Source organism: Netta rufina (assembly GCF_964035555.1).
Source record: "Netta rufina genome assembly, chromosome: 2".
NCBI lineage: Eukaryota > Metazoa > Chordata > Aves > Anseriformes > Anatidae > Netta > Netta rufina.
In genome coordinates, this window is record NC_140124.1 from 108,149,176 (window position 1) to 108,171,174 (window position 21,999).

A 21,999-nucleotide genomic window follows, 5' to 3' on the forward strand; every position below is an offset into this window, starting at 1 on the left:
TAGATTTAGATTTAGAAATATTTTTATCCCAACTGAACAACAATTTGTTGCACAACAAAAATGGCTGGCATGTAACTTGTTTGTGCCATATCACGATATATCTCAGCCTTTTAAGATCTTATTTAGCGTTTCAGAAATTGAGCCCCTGGGATACCACTTGCCTGTTTGACAGCATGTACATTGATAGCTTTTTACATAAATTTCTAGAAACAAATAATGCACGCCAAATATCATGGTTAAATAGTTTGCTTCAATTTGCAACCAGCAGCATGAGCATGTAGAATGGTGTTTTGAGGTCAAAATATGGAGACGGAAAATAAACAAGAGTGGGGATTTTAAGAACAGCCCGAGAAGAAGCAAGGAGCAGCAGACCTAAATAATATGGATGTGCTGTGATAGGAAGAATAAATGTGCAGTCAGATAAAAGGGACAGAGATAAGGCTGTATAAGCACAGTGTCTTCACTTAATAGCAGCACTCTTTGTGTGCTGCTATTACTTGGCCAGTAATCTTTTTTGTTGTTTTCAGCATGTGCAGTTGCAATATGACTCATTGTATAGCATCATCTGGGGTGTAATAGAGTCTTGATGTCCTTACATTCTTGCACTGAAGAAATAGTTAAGGATATGTCCACATGGCCATCACATAGAGATATATATGTGAGCACTTTAGACTAACTAGTTCATTTCTGCTAGCTGTACACTTGCAGCAGCACAGAGATCAGGGCTGACTGGAATACTCACCCCAAACTGATCAGCTGTAAAGTTTGTAAAGAGTAAATAGCAGGTAAAAAGGTGTTTTGCTGAGCATTGTGTTGCCAGTGCTATACCATCACTGGTGCTGTATGTAGCTAGTTAAATCTGCCTTGGATAAATCTACATTTTGTCACAGCTGTTATCAGGAAAAAGAAATGTTCTGTTTTCTAAGCCAGCTGCTGGTGGAGGCAGAGGAGAAGAGCTGATGCCCTCCTTTCCTAGAGGCTTCTTTTGGCATCCTCTCTTAATTTCCAGTTACAGAAATTTGTTTCTTTGCAGTGAATTCACGGTCTCTTTCCTGTGGGAGCAGACAGTGGGGTTTGGATATGTCTGTTGTCCATACAGTGCATGTCTCTCACTGAAGCTTACTGCAGCTCAGATGCTGGGAATAGTGCAAAGACATATAGGTAAAACATCCAGAAGTAATTATTTTTCATCACAAGCACCGTATTTTGGGAGAGCACATTGGAAATTTGGTGCAACTAAATGACTTGGAAGAGTTGCTTTTTCTAGATGAGGATTCCTGTTGTGTCACTGTTGGTGGTTGATCTTATGGCTTGTTTCAATTATCAAATACTGAGTTCTGAATCCCAGTTGTTAGAAATGATGAAATAAGACTTTGGTTCTCTGCTCCTTTCCAAACAATTTTGGGGGAAGACTGCTGTCACCTGGCTGCCATGCCTTGCTGGAGGATTTCAGAGGAACAGGCACGTACGTGCTAATAGGACATTGACAGCTTCTGGTAGGCAGCCAGGATCAAGCTATAGCAAGAAAAACACAGATGGGAACTAGTAACTTTTGACAGCTTATTAAATAACCAAATTCAAATTGATTTTCAGAGAGCTAGTAAAATTATACTCACTTTAGGATTAGCATTATACCAAATTCAGAAGTTTTACTCTAAGCCGTGGACAGGTATTCCGAATCTTAACTTTTTTTAAACTACAGGACTTCATTAAGCAACCACAACTTCTCCTATAAGACATAGAATCATAGAATCCTGTAATCATCTAGCTTGGAAAAGATCTTCAAGATCATCAAGTCCAACCATCAACATGACGTACCAAGTCCCATCACTAAACCACATCCCAGGGTTATAAGATTATAAAATATCTGATAAACTACAAATGCTAAGGGGAAACATCCTCTTGGAAAGGATGCTGCAAAACTCTCCACTGTGTGGTTTCTTGCATATTTTCCTGAACTATCTGCTGCTAGCTACTGGAATAATCTTGTCTAGCAAATTTATATATTTTCCAATCTTTGAAGTATCTTTAGCTGTTGCAGTTCCATTTTGTTGAGTCTCCAAACCTGAGCTTGCTTTAAATGTAGGAAACTTGTCCTACAGCATGGATTGAGAAACAAGAGCACCAGGTCATCACACAAGAAAGCAGAATAAAATGAAACCGAGATTGACTTTAGTTGGAGACTAAGACCTCCTTTTTGGGGGAGAGGGGAATCCATTCAGAAAATTGGACCCAGGTTTGAAAATAAATTCCAGAAGACAATATACATGCTCAAAATCTCTGCCTTTCAAAAAATATTTTGGTAGTTTTATTTAGGACCCTTTCCTGTTGGAAGGGTCCTGGGATTGTTCAGCCTGGAGAAAAGGAGGCTCAGGGGCGACCTTATTGCTCTCTACAGGTACCTCAAAGGAGGCTGTAGCGAGGTGGGGATTGGCCTGTTCTCCCACGTGCCTGGTGACAGGACGAGGGGGAATGGGCTTAAGTTGCACCAGGGGAGTTTTAGGTTGGAGCTTAGAAAGAACTTCTTTACCGAAAGGGTTGTTAGGCATTGGAACAGGCTGCCCAGGGAAGTGGTGGAGTCACCATCCCTGGAAGTCTTTAAAAGACGTTTAGAGCTTAGGGATATGGTTTAGTGGGGACTGTTAATGTTAGGTCAGAGGTTGGACTCGATGATCTTGGAGGTCTCTTCCAACCTAGAAATTCTGTGATTCTGTTGAAAGAGATGAATTTGGATGTTGTGGAATTCTACTAGCGCTCACAGCTACAGCATCCTGTAGCTCTTAAAACTTAATCAGACAAACAGCCTGGAAAGCTATTTTTTCTGCTGTGTCAAGTTCTAAATTTATCCCCCAGCTTTCCCATTCAGAAAAGCAAACAGGTCCCTGGCACTATGTAATTCTAATTAGATGAAGACTGAACTACAATTTCTGGAGTCTCTCTCCTAGGACCAGTGCGACTAAATAAATGTGGATACACAGTGCTGCAGGGATTCTAAGATTTACAGAGCTCCAAGTGCTTTGAAACATGCACTTTGATATTCAAATGGGAGTTAAGTGGTTTAAAATTAGCTATGGATATTATCTCATTTTATAGGCATATAAAAGTGCATAAATTTAAGTGCCAAAGTATTTCAAGAACCTAAAAGATTTTGCTGCCATACTCTATCTCAATTTTATTTACATAATAAACAAAATCAGCACAGAATCTAAAAAATGGCACTCGGTAATGTTGTTATACCTGGAAAAACACTGAAAATGTTACTCAGATTTTCATATCCCACCTGTGATCTATACAAATTCTATTGCAATGAAAGGAAAAAAACAGGATGCTTAATTGGTTTAATTTCTCTACATCTCTCTCTGAAAATTTCAAAAGAAATTAGTATGTCATTAAGTCTTTTAATATGCCTTTGCAAATGACCCGCTGTGAAGGTGTGGAGTCTGTAACGCAATTCAGGAATCTCTCACCTTCTCTAATTAAAAGTATATATTACAGCCCAAACTCTGTAGATCAGTGGAGCTGCCATTGGTGCAGAAACCTGGGGAAGAAGAGTTTATATTAGAGTTCTAGTTCTCCATTCAGCCAGTTGCCTGAGCCAAGACAAAGTTCGTATGGCTGTACATCTTTTTTTTTTTTTTTTTTTCTGTCCATACCTTCTTAGGCTTTACAGTTGATTTAGGTAAGCAGCTCCCATGCAGAAGATGAAGAAGTGTGTGAACTTACTCCATGGCATAGCACAAGGCAGGAGGTAGCAGCTGCCCAAGGAACTACTAGCTAGTAAGTTAAACTAACAGGTTTCAGGTGGATTTATGGTAGGTGAGGTAAGGAAGAGGATACCAGTGAACCATGGTTCAGAAAAGCCTGGGGCAGCTGGTCTCATCCAGACCTTCTTCCTGTGGTTCCATGTAAGAGACCACAGCAGAAGAGGAATATCTGAAAAGCTTTCAGCTGTGTTGTATGGTAGGTGTGGTGGAAGTGGCTACAGCTGAACTTTGGGTTAACATTCCTGACAATGCAAATGTGCAAGATAAAAGTGGAATAACCATTTGTATTGAAAGCTAAATGTACTCTGCAGAGCAAAATACTTATTTACAATGAAGTCACAGCATAGTTTCACAAATTAAACCCTCTTCCAAATGACAAAAAGTGTTCTCATGCAATATTTAGCTATTACATTGGGTCACGTGCATTTCTGTGCCAAAATGTTGTGACCAAAGTGAAAGAAAAGCCCATTTCATTATCCCTAGAAATAACACTATTTCATTCAGAAACAAAAAGTTGGGTCTTAGAGTTACATTGGTTATACATGTATCTACTTAAATACCTCATGAGGTCATGTTCTTAATTTAGTCATCTTATCTTATCATGTTCTTAATTTATCATCTTATTTAAATAAGATGATAAAAATGTAACATCTTGTCAACAGAGCAAGGAAAGTACATTTTTATTGAACTGTAACGTGTTGTATGGCTTTATAGAGTTTTGCTGCTAATTACTTCAATAGGTTGTCTGTCATTAAGCTGTGAAATATCTGTTACATGCACTGTGGCATGGCATAAAAAAATTAAAAGAATCCGTAAAACTTTAATATTCTTGTACCATGGCAAAGGTCAATACAGAGACTGATATTTCCTACTCTCTGGATCATGACATGACACATTGTTTTGTTTCCTAAAGCTGACTTAACTAAGGAAAAAATTCTATAAATAATTTAAAATTGGCATGCTGATTTTATGCTGATTTTATGGAAGATATTTAAAAGGGAGAATGCTCAGCCTGACACTGCTGTCATCATGTGTTTGCACAGAGATAGCACAGGGTATCGGTATCTGTCTCTGTCTCTCTCACTCTTTGCTGCTATATTTATCACCCTCCTGGCCATAAAAGGTCTGGACTGGGGCTCTGACATTCCACTGACTGCAGGCATTATTTTTGCTCTGGACCTTCAAGTCCAGTCCCTACCCCTGGTCCTGACTACCTCTCCCTTTGCTGCATTCATAGCTGCTGTGTTTTTCTGTTGTTCATCCATTTCAGAGCTATTCCAATTGCCGTTGTTCTTCTGGGCCCTGGTAAGTGTTCCTTTATGATGTAAGATTTTATGTGTTCAACTATTTTTAATTAGAGTCTGTACTACCAGGTTGATAGTAGCTCTCTTTAATCTTCTCAGCTCAACAGTTATTTGAGGGAGTTGTAGATGGGAGCTGAAGAACTCTAAAGGCTCAGCTGTGAAACAAAGCATAGCACAAGGGTTTGCTTAGCAACTCAACTGTCCCAGCATATTCTTGTCATACTCTCAAATGAAGCATGGATTACTGAGATACAGAAGGAATTTGTTGTGCTACTTCCTTTGGGATTAGAGATTAGGTAAATAATCAAAATATTTTCTAATTTCATAGGATGTCTCATTATTTGTAAAGTATATAAAACACCATTGACTGAACTGAAAGAAATCTTATAATTTTTGTAAGCTTATGTGTTTCAGTATTTTTTTTCTATTTCACTATTTTCATTGATGAAGTAGATCTTCAAAGAATAACAGATAATAAATAGTGCAAGAGGCAATTCTAATAAAATCACTTCCTTTAGTGTGCATTTACAACCTACAGACAAGTACAGAACTGCCTGTTTGCTCAGATGCCATTTTGAAAATTCAGTTCAGCAGCTGCTAACATATAGATCCCAAATCTGCATATTCATCTAACTGTGGCCACTATATTTTTAGGCCAGGCTCTGCAGTTATAAAATCCTACACAGATCTTGAGAGGGGTTTTACCCTCATAATAAAAGGGGCTGTTGAATGGACTCAAACTAAGGAGGTGCAGGTAATATGGATTTTATAAAACTCCAGAGATGGGAGTCAGTCAGATAACCAGACAGTGCCCCAAGTTGGAGTAAAAGCCTTGTAAGGTTCAGAATTTCTTGTCATCCCCTAAAACATAGCACTACTGGTCAGACTGGTGTAACTAACTGACCCTTAACCTGTGAGTAATGCTTGATGTTTCAGAGGGAAAACAAAATACAACTCACAGGGTGATAAAACACCTATAAAAGGAGTTTCCTCTTAGATTACATGAGTAAGAGTTGGCCTTTGATTTGAACCAAGAGAGGTGACTTGTTCAGCTTGCCTTACTTAGTTCTTATGCCTAACATATACTCCTCCTTGTACTCTTGAGGATAATGAGGCCCACAGCTTTTGTGTTTGGAAGAAAAAGTTGCCTTTGACACTTTTTTGATACTGACTTAAATGGTTAAGCTTGTTCTTTTGCTCTGATAAGATGTAAATTGAAATGCCTCACTTAACTCTTTAATGGACAATACATAAAGTGCTCTATATTTTTGGATCACCTTCCTTGCTTTGAATCCTGGAGAGCTGTGCAAATCCCTGAGCAATAGAACTGAATGAGTGTTAACGTTGTGGCTGTTGTAACCATGACAAAACTCACTAATGCTGCAAATAAGGCTGGTGAAGATGAAGGGAGGCAAATGTAATGCTCTACAAAAGGTACACAGGATGCTCTCATGCTCTTTCCTTTTCAGTGTCTAAAACATGACTAATCTGTACACCTTAACTTTGCTCAACAAAAATCACAGTGGCTTGCAAACCCTAAACTAGTTCTGTGGAGCTGGGAGAGAAAGTAATGAAGAAAAATGAAGAAGAAATCTCTGAAGCCAACAAAGTGAAATAATCACAACAAAAAATATTGATAGGTATTAGAAATAAAGATAGTAAACAGGCTAATTGTGTTCATTAGACTTACATGAAAAAAATAGCCAGCAGGAGAAACAAGGAAGTTAGCAAGGAATGTGAGTTTTTAATGTAGAGGACAATGGGCTAACACTCTTTCCCATTTCTCCCTTCCTCAGGTAGAAATAAAGTAAAAGGACAAACTGGTCTCCTGGAAGTCATAGTTTCACTATGGTTATGAAATCAATTTCTTCTACATACTTAAAGACTTCTGAATGACTTTCTTAGTTTATTGTTGAATTTCTGCAAGTGAGTGATCCCTTCTGATATCATGCAAAGAGCAGTTCCCAGACCTTGAGTGAGCCCTGAAATACAATTACGTTGAAACTTTTTTTTTCTTCATAATTAGCCTTAGTCCAGTTGAGTACCTGAGCAGTGACCAAAGAGAATAGTTTGCAATTTATTGGCTTGCTATCAGAATGAATACTAAAGAAAAAGCCAAAGGCTGAAATCTTGAAAGCAAAAAGACCAGTGAAAAAATAATGATTTTCATGGAATCAAAATTACATTCCAGATTTGTAAGTTTATTTTATACAAAAACATCAGAGAAGTAGTTTCATTAACATGAACAAAAACAGAAGCAGAACAAGTTCCCCGTTGCTGTGATTGGTATAAAAAACAATAGCAAACACCTCTCTTGGTTTTGGATCTTCAAATTTTTCTCAACATTTTCCCACTGTAGCTCATTTCTATTCATAATGATGTACCTCTTCAGTGACAATCCTAGGCACATTGTAAGCCTAATGACCAATGATAAGAAAAAGAAAGGTTATCATGAGGGATTGATTGGTAGAGGCAACTTTGCATGCCAGAGAAGAAAATGTCAGTTTTAATAATAACAGCAAAACAAAACAAGATTGTATTGCCAGCTGAAAAAACAAAGGGAAATCCTTTCTGCACTCAACCCTCATCCCATTTTGAGAGGGGAACTACCTCTCTCCTGATCAAATTTCATACTATGAAAAACTGCCAGATAATCTATTGATGACTGTGCAAAGTAAAACTTAGATAGGAATACCATCTGGAAGAATTTTCATGATGATTTTCTACACAATATTTCTAGGTTAAGAAGAGAGGCCATTCAGACTGATGAACATTATGTTATTTTAATTATTGGATACAGACTGTATTCCTTATTAAACTGTAAAACTGTGATAAGCCCCTTTAAATGAAACTCTGTTAACACACACAAAATAATCAATGTAATGCATGTTTACAGAAAAAAGTGGCATCCTTCACAATCTTACTGCTCTTAATTGAGTATTAAAGTCTTAAGCCATAAATTAAATTGAATTTGAAAATTGGATTATGAAAATGAATGAAATGTTCACATATTTTTATCTCATATTATAAACTGAATAGCCCTATTGAAATCTCTCATGCTTTTTAAAATAACTTAATAATTTATTCTGTCTTTTGTAATTTAACAAAGTATTTACAGTATCTCTGAAGAAGCTGAACACAAGATTTCAGTAGCTGGCAGTAATGACTGGAAAAGTTGAATACGTGAAACTTCAACAGTTTGCAGTAAGAACAGGGAAATCAACTACAAATGATCAGGCACAATAATGTAAAGATTTCTGTTCCCAACGAATGACGTATGCACTTCCTGAAACTTAAATATGAGCCTACCTTAAAGTCCAAGAAACATCATAAATGATAGCCCCAAATGTATAACATTTATTTTTTAAAGGTTTAAGTTTCATGTTAGTTTGTTCTTTACTAATTGTATGCTAGCTCTTAAGTTTCTTTGGTGTGAGTCTTTATGTTTGATCTTTTTCAGACAGTCCTGTTATATCTACATTCAGAAGAGTGCAGCAAAAAAAAAATTAGAAGGCACTCATGATGTCTTTACCATTCTATCAAAGACACCATGACCATTATGACCGTGCATATCGCCATAAAGCACTGCAGTCAACTGTAAGCCAGTACCAAAAAGAAACCAAAAGCAAATCTGCTCTCTATGCTCAAGGATCTACAGCTTATGCTAGGGGTTCTGCAGCCTATCGCCATGCCTCTGCAGCAGACTTCAGCCTTGAGTCTTCAGCAGCATACAGCCGTGGCTCTTCAGCCTATGACCTTGAGTCAGCAGCCTACAGCTATGGATCTACAGCCTATGATCACTCTGCTGCACAAAGTAAAAGATCTGCTGCCTATAGTCTTGACTCTGAAGCCCTCAGCAAGAGCTCAGCTGCCTATAGTCATGGATCTGAATCAATCAACAAGCTGGCTGCAGCCTACAGACTGGGATCTGAAGCCTACAGTCTTGGGTAAGGCAAAAAGTACATCTACCTTTGAAACAGTATTCCAGAACAAAAATGTCTAACTGTCTCTTATTGAAATCAATGGTAAAACTCTCCAGTTCTTCAACACAAACAAGTTCTGTAACTTGTGTTAACATATTTTCCAGTTTTTCCTTGGCTTTGAGACTGGGAAGATCAGCTTAGTTTGCTGGGCTAACTCATGTGTGATGGTTGGATTGGCATGAGAATAGCACTTGCAATGCTGACGTGGCTGAATGATGACAGATACAAGTTGTACCTTCATTCTCCAAACTGGCTGGGCATGAGCCACCCAAAGTTTTTGCCATACTAAGAGAGCTGAAGTTAATCCGCATTGTTGAGATAGCTTTTGGGTTGGGGCTGGCTCTTACTTGGCCACATTGGAGCAGTAAAAGAACTTGGAGCTGTTCTCCTAAGTTTGAGCTGACATGCCCATATATCATTATTCCTTGGAATAAATGTTTCATTTTTGTGCTGAGTGAAATTGAACAAGAATTGTTCAAATTATTCAAGAAATTGAACATTTCACTATGGAAATAGGTTGAGATATACTATTTTCAAAGAGTACCATTTTTTTTTTGTTTATGAAAGTAAATATTGCTCAATCAATGCATTAGCAGAATGTTTTAGATACCATAGCCTCACATTATTTTAATGTATCTCAGAAATTAACAGAAATTAGGGGAGCATTAAAGTAAGATTAGATCAGTTGTTAGCAGTGGAGGAAATAACAAACAAATTATAGACCAAAACATCTGCTCTCCATTATGTTAATATAAAATCAGAGTATTACTAGCAGAACCAATCATGGCTTGTTCACCGGAAAACTTGAATTCCGAAAACTAAATGGCCTCCAGGGATTTTGGATAAAGATGGACTCCTGGCCAAAGCCACTGAAGGAAAGGATATTGTACCATAGTAAATAAGGCCTTGCGATTGCAGCCTTCACTTGGCTTTCAGGAAGTTCAGGGTCATGTCTCTATTTGCCAGAGTTTGTTCATGAATTTGAACCTCAGGCAATTAGAGCCCAAATGAATGACTGGAGTGCCTGACTATCTTGGGCTAGATTATATCCTGTTTTTCCTGTTGAAACCATTTCCGTTGTGTAAATAATTAATTGCAGAATGGAGTAGCAAAAGAGTCTCATATGTAATCTGCTGAAGAAGGGATGCAGACTGGAGGTGATGGGACTATGTTTCTAGAGAGAGTCGGGTAGGGGGAGGTATCCCAAATGGCTCCTGCACTGTAGTGACGCAGCTATGTGTTGCTGCTCACCCTAACCCAAAGCCTCCCTATTCTCATAGAAAACTTTGAATATTCCAGTAAATGGGAACACTGTTTGAAGTTACAAAAAAATAAAAATGGTTGTAAAAATAATTGCTGCCTAGCTTCATTTACAATCTCTTCAGTGACACAGGTTTGTCAGATATTTCTTCTGAAACACAAGTCTTCTCACCAAGAACTCTAATGTCAGCAAAGCAATACTACAGGAAACTGAATTGTTTAATGTACTGAAATCATACTGGGAGAGAGCTTAAAACATTTCCAGAATTCCTATATGTTTTAATAATAATAGTAATAATAGCTTTTGTTTTGAAACAGTATATTTGTTGCTATTTGCAAGCTACTCTGTAGTACAAGAGTTGCCAACAGACCTCATACTATCCTGGCAACCAGAGATAAGAATGTCTCAGCTGCAATGTCTCTCTGTGATCCTGTCTTTGTATTGGAGAAACTCAGTGCTGCTATGGGAGACAAGGACTTGGGAGATTAGATTGACCAATTTAAACCTTTCTTGAATGAAATTTAATACACAGGAGAATATGGTTCTGAATGGCAATGTTTAACATAATTTAATGGTTAATATATCCTCAACGTTGGTATTTATTTAGTTTTGGAAGCAACTGCTTTGTGGCCATTTTGTTGCAATTTGCAAGTGGTACAAGTAGAAGAATACCATGACTATATTGTTAATTGTGGTCCAATTTAAAGTAATTTTCCCCAAGTTCATGCTATTTTCCCCTGAAAGCCCAAAACACTTCAAGAGATAATGACGAGACAAAAAGCGTTACTAAAAGAAATTGAGCAAATCAAAGATGTTCTGATTTCATCATTATGAAAGAAACGGTGTAACAGAAAAAAATGAACACTTCAAACACTTTAAATTTTCAAAAAGTTCAAAAGGCCTTGAATCCAAATGCTGCATCTAGGTGACCTGGAGCACCGGTGGTTGCTTGAAACCTGAATGTGCACACGAATCCAAAATTAGATTAAATTGTTCAAGTAACAGTTGATTATTGCATATCACTGGATTTTAGTATCACATCTACATTTATGTTTAATATGTTTAAAACATTTTATGTTTTGAGGATATATTGTTTTGAGGATAAACCTTGCTAAGCCCAAGAGGAAAAATATACAATTCAAATACTGAGCTTTTATTTAAAACACCTCTTATTTTTATCTGAAGTAACTTCTGCTAAACTTTACTATTCCTACAAAATGTGTCTCAAACCTTCCTGTAGCCACTTCACAGAAATGAGTGTCCATAAAGAGGCAATGTTGATATACAGGTAGTGCAATGTGAGGAATTGATCACAGGAAAGCACTGGCAAAGGACTTGGGGCTGGGTAACCTGCAAGACCTTGACTTGATCCCAGTTCTCTGATGTTGGAGACTCGCTTGAGTGGAAAATATGGACAGCTTGAAGGAGCTGCAGTGACAAAAAAGGTTCCATTTGGAGACGGGCTGTCTGTTCTTTGCATTTCAAGCTTCCTTCAAACCCATGACAGCTTGAAGAAGAGGAGAGAAGTGAAAGCTGGCAAAACTAAGAGCAAGTGTGAAGGCTTTCAGCTCTGTTGGTAACCACTTGCCAAAGCTGTAAAATCCTGGGCTCATAAAAGAAAGCAAGCCTCATCATGCAAGGACTGCCACTTCACATCAAGCCCTGCACCAAGCCAGGAGGAGTACGGCCTGCTGCTACCCCATGGATCCTGATGGGCCTGCAGGCCCAGCTGCACGCTGGCAGCTCTGTCCCAAAGCTGTGGTAGTGGCCACCCGTCCTGCAGGGGTGTGCAGTGAGGTTTGTGTGCCCCCTATGTGGTTCTTCTGTCCACTCCCACAGCAGAGCTAGGCAACAGCCTTCTTCCACAGCTTCTCCATGTGCTTCTGAGAAGCTGAGTCAGGTCTGACAGATCTTGTAGCTGTCAAATTGGAGTGCTGGATTAAGTCCCTTACCTCTTCTTCATCTTCATTTTTCTTCTTTCTTTCTTTCTTTCTTTGGAAGCTCCTTGTTCAAACTTCCATTGCTTTTCCATGTGTAATTTTCCTGGCTGAGAGCATCAGATAATCCCAAGCAAAGGTAATTGTGTCACAGAGTGGTTATCTGCCACCAAACTTGCAATTAATGCAAGTGCCAGATAGTAAGAGTGAATGCTCTTCTGAGCAATAACGTAACTGGGAACAGGATAGGGCTGAATAAATATTACACTTTAAGAAACATGAGAAGACCATGATCTTGACCTCCCTGCTGGCACTGCTCATCCTTTGGTTTATTATAGGTGAGGGTTAAGGAGCAGGCTTCCAAACATCACAGCCAAGCATGGAGATTGATTTAATGCAACTTGCCATGTGGAAACAATTCCCCTTTAAAAAAACTTGTGGAAGCTGTGTGAGGGAACAGCATGATTATTGCCAGCAATATTGCCTGAGCCCATGACAAATCTGTCAGCAACTTAAAATGAATTTAGTCACCAAAGAGTGCTTCTCAATTTTAGAAGCTGTTTTTAAAGAGCTTTCTTATGAAAAACTGAAAAACCTTCTATTTATTTTTTTCCTGCTGTAACTACACCTTGAGAGATTCCTTTTGGCTAATGGAGCTCCTCTGCTACAGCTATGGTGTATACCACATGCATCCCTTTCTGCTGGTGGAATTAAGTGAAAGAGAGAAACATTTAAAGAAGCATGCTAAGGACAAGGTGCATGATTTACTAATGGTGTAAATGAGCTTACCAATGCCTTTTCATGCTGGGGTGGAATAACTGTGAAATAGGGTGTTGTGGTCCACTCCTAGGAAATGTTTCTACCTCCACTGGGCTCAGGATCATTTTGTGCAGGGTGGGAAGCTTGTACCTTCAGGTGCAGAAACAAGGGCAGTGCCAACATACTGAAGTATATTCATATCTTGAAGATATGAGAATATATATGGGAATAGGACATCAAAAAAAAACCCTCTGTTTGTGAGTTTCACAGGCCCTGTACAGTGTTGTATTTAGTTCCTCTGGTGGGCTAGAGGGAGCACTGTTAGAGGCTGTGCAGGACTATACCTGTGCCTTTAGCATTTACAGTCATCCAGCTCCCATTTCATTCCATAAATTCAGTGACTCTACTGAGAAACTAAGAAAATGTTGGCATTGATATTTTAACATGCTGAAAACTTATCAAGAAATGAGGACGCTAATCTTGGGTCACCAACCTTGATAAGGCAGTACAGATAGCATCTGACCTGGAAAAAAATATATGTATGCTAGCTGGGCAGATCAAATGAGGCTGAAAGCTGCTAAAAGGTCATGGTACTGTTCCTCCCTGCGAAACTAGAGAGCACTGATATCCTGCTCCTTCTCCTCTGGGGAGATTCTGTTCCACATATCAGGTAAAAGGTTGGAACACTTTAAAATAAAGGGCAAGATTTTAGAATCTGGTTCAAGAAAGTGGAGTCCTCCCTTAGGCTACCTAAATAATGGTTGTAAGGCAGGGTTTGTTTTTTGTATTGCACAGGAAGAAACAGTAATAACAAGGAAGGAAAACATAGAATCAAACCTCATGATAGAAGTAATGACCAATTTGTTTTCACATGCAAAGGGGCCATTTGAATAAGCATTTCCACTAGACTCCATACAGCTCATCCTGAATAGATGCTAACATAAGGAGGGTTTGGAAAGGAGAAACATTTTCTACCATTTCAAATTTATTCATCTCAGCTTTTAGTTTATGCACTCCAGTTCTGAAAGATTTTGGAGTTACTCTGGATACTCCTCTGAAAACACCAGCTGGGTTCTCTGATGTGGACACAAACCAATTAGAAACTTAGGAACAGCTGTGGCAGAAAGTGAGAGCAAAACAGACAGCATATTCTGTCAGTGTGTTAATCCAAGGTATGCTTGAAGCTGAAATACTGGGTTCAGATCCTACCATCCCATCCTAAGAAGTAAACAGGAAAAGATCAGAGATCAACAAGAACAGTAGTGGGAGGATACCTAGAGAAGGTATAGGAATTGGGGCTCTTACCTTGGGAAGGTGGTAAACATGAGCATGTAACATCAATGTATAAAATAATGAAAGATCTGCAGAGAATGAACAAGGAACATAAGGAACATTTTTTCCACTATTCTTCACACAGAGAAGCAGGTAAGCAGCAAATATATATATATATATAATGTCACAATTTAAAACAGGCTCAAAAAAAAAAAAAAAGTGCCATTTACCTATATTGCTACAGCAATGATTTCAGCTCACTCATGACATCCCCAGATCTTTGTTTGAAACCAAAAAGATATATTGGGGAAAGTATTTCTCTATATGAACTTAAAAAAACCAAAACACCTGTTGTTGACTATTGTTGGAGTAGAAAACTGGCATAAAAGCACCCTTGACATTATGCAGTGTAACACTGCTCAGAGGGGTCTTGCTTAGTCCAGATCAAGTTGTTGGAAGAACAGCATCTGAAGTAAATTGATTGGTGTCAGAGAGCCTGAGTCCAGCAGACAACTGCAGGACCAATGTGGATCTGTTATTCAGTTTGCAGCTATCACCTGTGGCTTTGATAGGGGAGTGGTCTGTACCACCACAAAGTACCTGGAGGCAGCTCTTAGAAGACAGCACAAAGACTCTCACTGCAGCTGCCCCTTCAAGCTGAAGAAGAAGAAAGGAAAAAATATCCAGAAAGGTGCTTTTCTGGTCCTGAGCACATACAAATGAGGACTGTTCACTATGCCAGCCAAAGCATGCAGTAATATGAAAGACCCAGGAGTACTAATCCAGAAAATAACCAAGTGTCTGCAGTGGAAGGTGCCTTGATCAAGAGACATGCAGCTTAGAAAACTCTGGAGTTACTGGGAATCAGCTGTTCATGTATAGTATTTTTATCCTATTCATCATACCTCTGAGAAAGTCCTAATTCCAGCCCAGTTTTCTCAGGTTGTGGTGGAGATCTCTGGCATTAATCTGAAGGATTTTGGGGGCATATTTTAATTAATGCCAGCTGTAGTAGGCAGAAAAAATGAAGATGAGTTATTCAGCTTCAGCTACTTGCAGTGTTTGATTAAAAACAAACAAACAAGCAACAACAACAAACAGAGCCTAAGAAAGAAAAAAAACATGCAGAGGAGATCTCAACAAAAGACCTGGCAGAAAGTGATGAGAACTGCTATGCATACTGCCTGATGATTCCCTATATAGGTGCAGGATCTAGACCTGAACTGAAAACCAAACTGATAAGATAGCCAAATTCTGCTTTATGAACAATGAGCAGGTTTGGATGTAACAACTCTGAAAAAAACTGAGCTGAGATTTTCACCATATTTCGTCTACTTTCATGAAAATCAAAACTTATTGACTTTTAAACTAAAGTCCAAAAGATACTGTGATTTTTTTCAAATTATCAGAAGCCAAGTGGTCTCCTAAAGGGTTCAGCGTAAAGCCTCCAGGCAATCTGATGACAGATTCACAATTCCAGGTTTGCCCCATCTTGAAATAGGACAGCTATAAAAGTCACCCAATAAGTAAAGGACTGCAGCTCCCTACAGATCACAGTTCATTAAAAACATTAAAAAAAAAAAAATAATTAAAAAAAAATCAACCTTGGCTTTGCTTTTTCTCACCATTTATTTGACAATGAGTTGCCTCCATGCATTTGTGGTTGGCCATAGTGGTTGTACCATATCATCGCCAAACCCAAGAGGGGGGCAACCTTTTGCTTTACTCTGCCTGGGCTGTTCCCAAGTGATTTCTGCTTGGATTTCTCTCCCTAGAGCTGTGTCTGCCTCCTTTGGAGTCCCTCCCCAGCTGTCTGGGGCAGGGAAAAATTTATCTTCAATGTTATGTTCTACGTGCTTTACATTCTCAGGGGCCCAGTGCTGCTATGAGGTTTGGTTATTAGCCTACCAGCCTTACCCTGGGGACTGGGAGCAGGTTAGCCCTGTGAGAATGGTCCAGGTCTGGACGCAGGAGCCTTGCTGAGAAACAGTGGCCTTAATTCTGCTCCTCTGTCTTGTGCCATGCAAACAAAGCTCCAGTCCAAAAGCAGGTTCATCTATGATTTCCCTTGGCAATGTTGAGACAGAGATGAATAGGCAATTCAGGGATTTGTAAAAGTCTGAGAGCTAATGGGGATATTCCATCTCTAAGATATAAATCTGGCAGCTTAGGATGTATTTGGAGAAAAGGAGGGAGGTATTTGGAGTTCTGTTAATATTATTTGTAACCATGTTAAATAGAAACCCAAATATGACTGCTTCAAATATGCTTCATACTCATCAGAAGTCCTCCCCTCTAGCTGGGGAGTCTTTCCCAGGTTTTCCAGAAGTCTTTCTTTTGGTTTGCTTTTCTTTCTTCCCACTCACTCTCCACTTATCTGGGCAAAGTGAAATGACATTACTTCACTCAGATCTGTGCTTTCAGTAGTTTGGGGTGGTGTGGGAGGCCAGTGGGAATGGAAAGAGCAGTTACCGGACAATTCACTGCCCTATATTTTCTCTAAAAAGACCTAAAAGCATCACGACTTTGAATGTATTTGCCCACTGACAATATTTTGTTAGGGGATCACACAATTTGGGAACCATAAATTTTGGGAAAGTAGAGGCCATCAGTTCAGACACAATCTCTAGAATTACTTGGTGGTCTCAGTGACCTCAAGACCTACCAAAACTATGTATATAAACTCTCCAAGTCTCAAACCAATCAATGAAATATGCAGGTATATTGTTTATTCTCTGTATTTAGATTTAATATCAAGGGGCATCAGTGTTATATTTGTAATGGTCCCTTTGTCAAAAGTGCATTTAGTTATGTGTTTAATAACTCTGAAGCCATGGTTATTAAAGACAATATTTTCTTTCTTACCAAACAGAGAGCAAAAATGTGTAGTACTTTAATATTATGTTGGAGTGTTTCTTAACAGCTTTTTTCCCCTGATTTTAACAATATGATTTTTATTGCAGACTGAAAGATTCCAATTTAATGATTGAAGATCAATCCTATAAGATGAGTCCCAAAGCAAAAAGAGCAAAACAGAATTTGATATCTGAGGACAAAGAAAATGAAGCCATAGACTACTCAGTGCCTATATTCTCAGGACGGTATGTCCATTTTCCTTTTTTTATGGTACCTTACTTCTGTCATTTTATTAGCTAATTATAAAATAAGAAATCCATTGATCTTTTTTTTACACTCCTGGATCTCAAGGTGATTGTTTGCACTTCGTATGGGTGATAAAAAGACCAAGAGAAGTTAACTGACTGGCAGAAAATCCATCATGGAGGTCAGTCATCCAGAACCAGGACAAATGAATCCAGGTGTCTGGTCTTTGTTTCAAGCACGTCACCAGGGCCACTTTCTATGAAACTATGATATAATTATAACACTGCTTACTGGGAACTGGACAAACATGTTGTCCGCATAATTTAGCTTACTCTTGTGGTTTAAAGGCTTGTAATCCAATGTCCCCTACCACACATTAACCGTAGAAACAATGAACCAATGTGCTAATGTTTTGTCCTGGCACAGAGAAAACCTGGAATGAAACCAAGCAATTTCTCAAATCCGTCATAATGATTCATACTGATCTCACGTGTTGTTGGTATTTATTGCATGGTTACTACTGATGTAATATGTTTTACTGCAGCACTGTCCTCAGTAAAGCTGAATGTGAACTTTGTGTGGAAGCCAGAAACCACACAAGCAAGGAGGCTCCCTTGCCCTTTTCTGGGTATGGCATGATGATTTTATTAGGAGTCTGCAACAGGTCAGGTGTAGCCATTTGTTCAGGTTGATCCATACCAGGGTGTGGTGTGGAAAGCAGACATGATGGGAGCCTGGGAGAAAAATTTCTTGCCCACCTGCAGCTGAAGAGAAACCTTTCTCCAACTTGGCTTTCTTCTGCCCAACACATCTTTTATGGGGCACATCAAAGCTGTTTTTGGGAGTCAGTGCGCTTGTGCCTGCTGCTTGGTCAGCACTCAGGAAAAAATGTCACTTCTGCCTTCATGTGAGACTGAGTTCCACCTTGTCATTGGGAGACATCACTGCTTTTGCCTTCTGAGCATTCTTCTTTTGTGATGAGACCAGCAGTTTTGGTTTTTATTCCCCCTCTTCCACTATCCTGGAGTAATATTTACTCACCCCTTATAGATTTATGTGCCAGATTCACTGCTCTTTGACCCCACCAAGCTTCAGAAGCGCACACTCTTGCATTTTCAAAGGATTTCTTTGGAGCTCCAGCTGTATCTGCTGTGATAGAAATACATAAATACGTCTCACACAAAGCTTGCTGTAACATATTTTCAAGGTTTCGCACTACCTATGTGCTTTACCCAGTGTTTCTGCCATCTGTCTCCCATGCTCTTAAACACAAATATGCTCCCTTTTTATTGTGTCTAGAGTCTACAAAAGTAAAATTTATAGCGTTAGTCAATAGCTGGAAATCCCAGCTGATGGCCCGCACTCCTGGACAATTATTTTAGATTTTATACAGACTCCTGTGGTCTTAACAAATCATGGCTTTTTTTTTTTTTTTTTTTTTTTTTCTCTCCTTTTTTTTTTTTTTTCTTCATTTCACTTTTTGTTCAGTGAATACTGTAATATCTAATTCAGTGTGATGGTGTGTTGCATCATTGAGTTGTGTCTGTCTGATGCTTTGAGATACCACACTAAAGCACACTGACAGATTTTTACATCATAGTCACTATTCTTCATCTTATTACTGTTGTTGGTATCAGTATCATTTTTTGTGCATGATGACTCAGAAAGTTTTCTGTGCTTTTGTGCCACTGAAATGACCCAAACTGATCTTTTGTAATTAGTTTAGAAGTATAAAAAAAAAGTCATATGAGTCATGTTAGGGTGCCCAACTCAACATGACATGAAGCATTTCAGAGTGCCTGTTTTAGTCTTTTTTCTGTTGGCATCACGTTCATCAGTGCATGCCAAGGCTGCAGAAGTTGCATGCCACATTCCTGTCAGATACTTATTTTTGTTTGAAAGATAACAGCTGAAGCCTGTTGAATCATGTGCATGTTAGATGTCATTCCCAAATTCCCCTTGTGAAACTGATGTGTGGCTTCCCATAGGCAGATAGCTTTTACAAGGAATAGTTATTTATAAAGGTCAGCTCTCTGTGTGTCCATCAGAGCTGTTGCCCATGCTGCTGGATGACCTTCAGCACAGTGTCACCCTTTCCATGATTTGATTCTATTTCAGACCCTTGGATTCTGCTGTATAAACTTTTTTTCACTCAGATTATTCAGCTCATAATTCTTCCCCTTAAGCACCTAGCCTAATCCTTGCAAGATAAAATTAGGGAGACACAGCCAGTATTCCAGATAATAAAAATATCTGGACCTAGATTTAACACCATAGGTGCTAAAGATACTGGATATCTCTCATGGGACTCTTTGCAGCCACTAATAAGTCTAAGACAAAGGACTGCAGATGGCAGATGCTCTTTAAATAAGTGTTTATGTGTGCCATTTGAAGGTTGATTCTCTTGTTTCTGTTTGAAAAGTATTTCCTATTGAAACCCCCGAGACTTGGCTGCAGAATCAATTCTTAAATGGTACTCTGTGCTGCTTCTGATACATTCATCATTTCAGGGGACTTGTTTCTCTTTGATCTCGGAAGATTATAACAGGAAAAAACGATTAATGAATCTAAATATTTAATACTGTTGATCAAAAGTGTCTAGGGACCACTGCTGCAGACAGTTAGGCTGAGTCCTGTATTAAACTGAGGATATTCATGAGCTCACAGATTATGCTTTATGCCTTGAGGATTGGGTCCATATTGTGAAGTTGCTTAACCACTGTAATCAAGGAGAAAATAACGTCAGCTTGCCTTTGAAAGAAAATGTCACTGATTCATTTAAACTGAATGTAGACAGCTACGTTCATATGCATTAAACTGAGTTTTCAAAGACGTCTTTAGAAATCTCTGTGGTATCTCTGAAGCTTAGATGATATTTGTGTGGGGAGCTGATATGCACAAGTGAAGGGTATCATCCCATTGATACTTTTAAGGATCATCCTGTTAAAGCAGCCTGAGACTCAGAAAGTTCAAGGCAGAGTTTGAACAGGAGGGAAGTCAAAGCTTGAAGCTTTTAAGTACATTTTTAGCCTTTTGAGGAATTTTTATGAGTAATTATATTTACATCATATTCTACCGTTTGATTGTCTTGCATCTCAATGAACTGACATCATTCTCCAAAGATTAGGAGTTGGATAGTTAGTTATGGGCTTGAATCCATATTTTCCTGAGTGATGAGATGTCCTATCAAATGCATAATATTAGCAATCTTAGAGAAAACAGAGAAAAATATTTTGATTTGTAGCAGTATTGTTTTATGATAAAACAATGAGGTTGTGTTTGAGTGCCTTCTGGAAATAAGAGGCTACTTTATAGTGTTTGCAAGATGGCACTTAACTAGTACTTACTCAGAGCCTCTTTTCATTATTTCATCTAATGTTAATCTAAAGTAACTAAACTCAGCAAAAGGATATCAATGCTTCTAATTAGGTCAAGGAATTCTCATTATGTATGCACTACTATAGGAACTATAATGTCCTGACAGTGCCAAAACAATATGACTGCACTCATACTTCCACATATGCCTCTCAAAATAGGATAGAATCCATTGAGAGTACCACTTTGCATCCTGTTTTGTAGAAATCCTGAAGGAGATACTTCAAGGAAATCCTTAATTGTTTTTGTGAAGACTATCTTTGTGAAGAAAGGACTTCTGTAAGACCTTTGACACGGTCCCACATGACATCTCCAAACTGGAGAGGAATGAATTTGAAGGGTGGCCAATTCAGTGGATAAGGAATTGGCTGAAGGTGCACCCAGAGAGTGGTGCTCAATGGCTCCATGTCCAGGTGGAGGCCAGTGATGTGTGGTGTCCCACAGGGGTCTGTCCTGGGACTGGTGCTGTTTAGTATCTTTATCAGTGACACAGACAGCAGGATCAAGTGCACCCTCAGCAAGTTTGCAGATGACACCAAGCTGAGCGGTGCAGGTGATACAGCAGAAGGAAGGGATGCCATCCAAAGGGACCTGGACAAATTAGAAAAGTGAGCCCATGTGAACCTAATGAGGTTCAGCAAGTCCAAGAGCAAGGTGCTGCACCAGGGTTGGGGCAATCCCAGACATGAGCACAGGCTGGGAGAAGAACTCATTGAGAGCTGCCCTGCAGAGAAGGACTTGGTGGTTCTGGTGGATTAAAGGCTCGACAAGAGCCAGCAATGCATGCTTGCAGCCCAGAAGCCAACTGCATCCTGGGCTATTTGAGGCCCTGCTTGGAGTCTTGCATCCAGGTCTGGGGCCCCCAGCACAAGAGGGAAATGGACCTGTTAGAGCAGGTCCAGAGGAGGGCCATGAGGATGATCAGAGGGCTGAAGCACCTCTCCTATGAAGACAGGCTGAGAGAGCTTGGGCTATTCAGCCTGAAAAAGAGGAGAGGTCTGGGGAGACCTCACTGCGGTTTTACTATAGTTAAAAGGGACTTATAAAAAGGATGGAAAAGGATTCTTTACTCAGGTAGATAAAGACAGGACAAAGGGGAATGGTCTTAAACTAAAAGAAAGTAGAATTAGATTAGAAATTAGGAGGAAATTATTCACTGTAAGGGTAGTGAGGCACTGCAACAGGCTGCCCAGAGAGGTTGTGGATGCCCTAAGGTGTTCAAGGTCAAGCTGGATGGGGCCT

At 39.2% G+C, this 21,999-nt stretch overlaps 1 protein-coding gene across 2 annotated transcripts in view; it reads left to right on the forward strand.

The window, feature by feature from the left end:
* The first annotated feature begins 4,925 nt into the window (after nucleotides 1-4,925).
* Nucleotides 4,926-21,999, forward strand: part of MYOM1 (myomesin 1) — a 72,307-nt gene continuing 55,233 nt past the window's right edge. For both annotated transcript variants that reach the window (XM_084282119.1, XM_084282118.1), the window contains exons 1-3: nucleotides 4,926-5,069; nucleotides 8,529-9,015; nucleotides 17,244-17,381. In XM_084282119.1, the coding sequence (XP_084138245.1) occupies nucleotides 8,588-9,015; nucleotides 17,244-17,381 (566 nt within the window). In that variant the 5' untranslated portion in view covers nucleotides 4,926-5,069; nucleotides 8,529-8,587. The remainder of the gene's footprint in view (nucleotides 5,070-8,528; nucleotides 9,016-17,243; nucleotides 17,382-21,999) is intronic.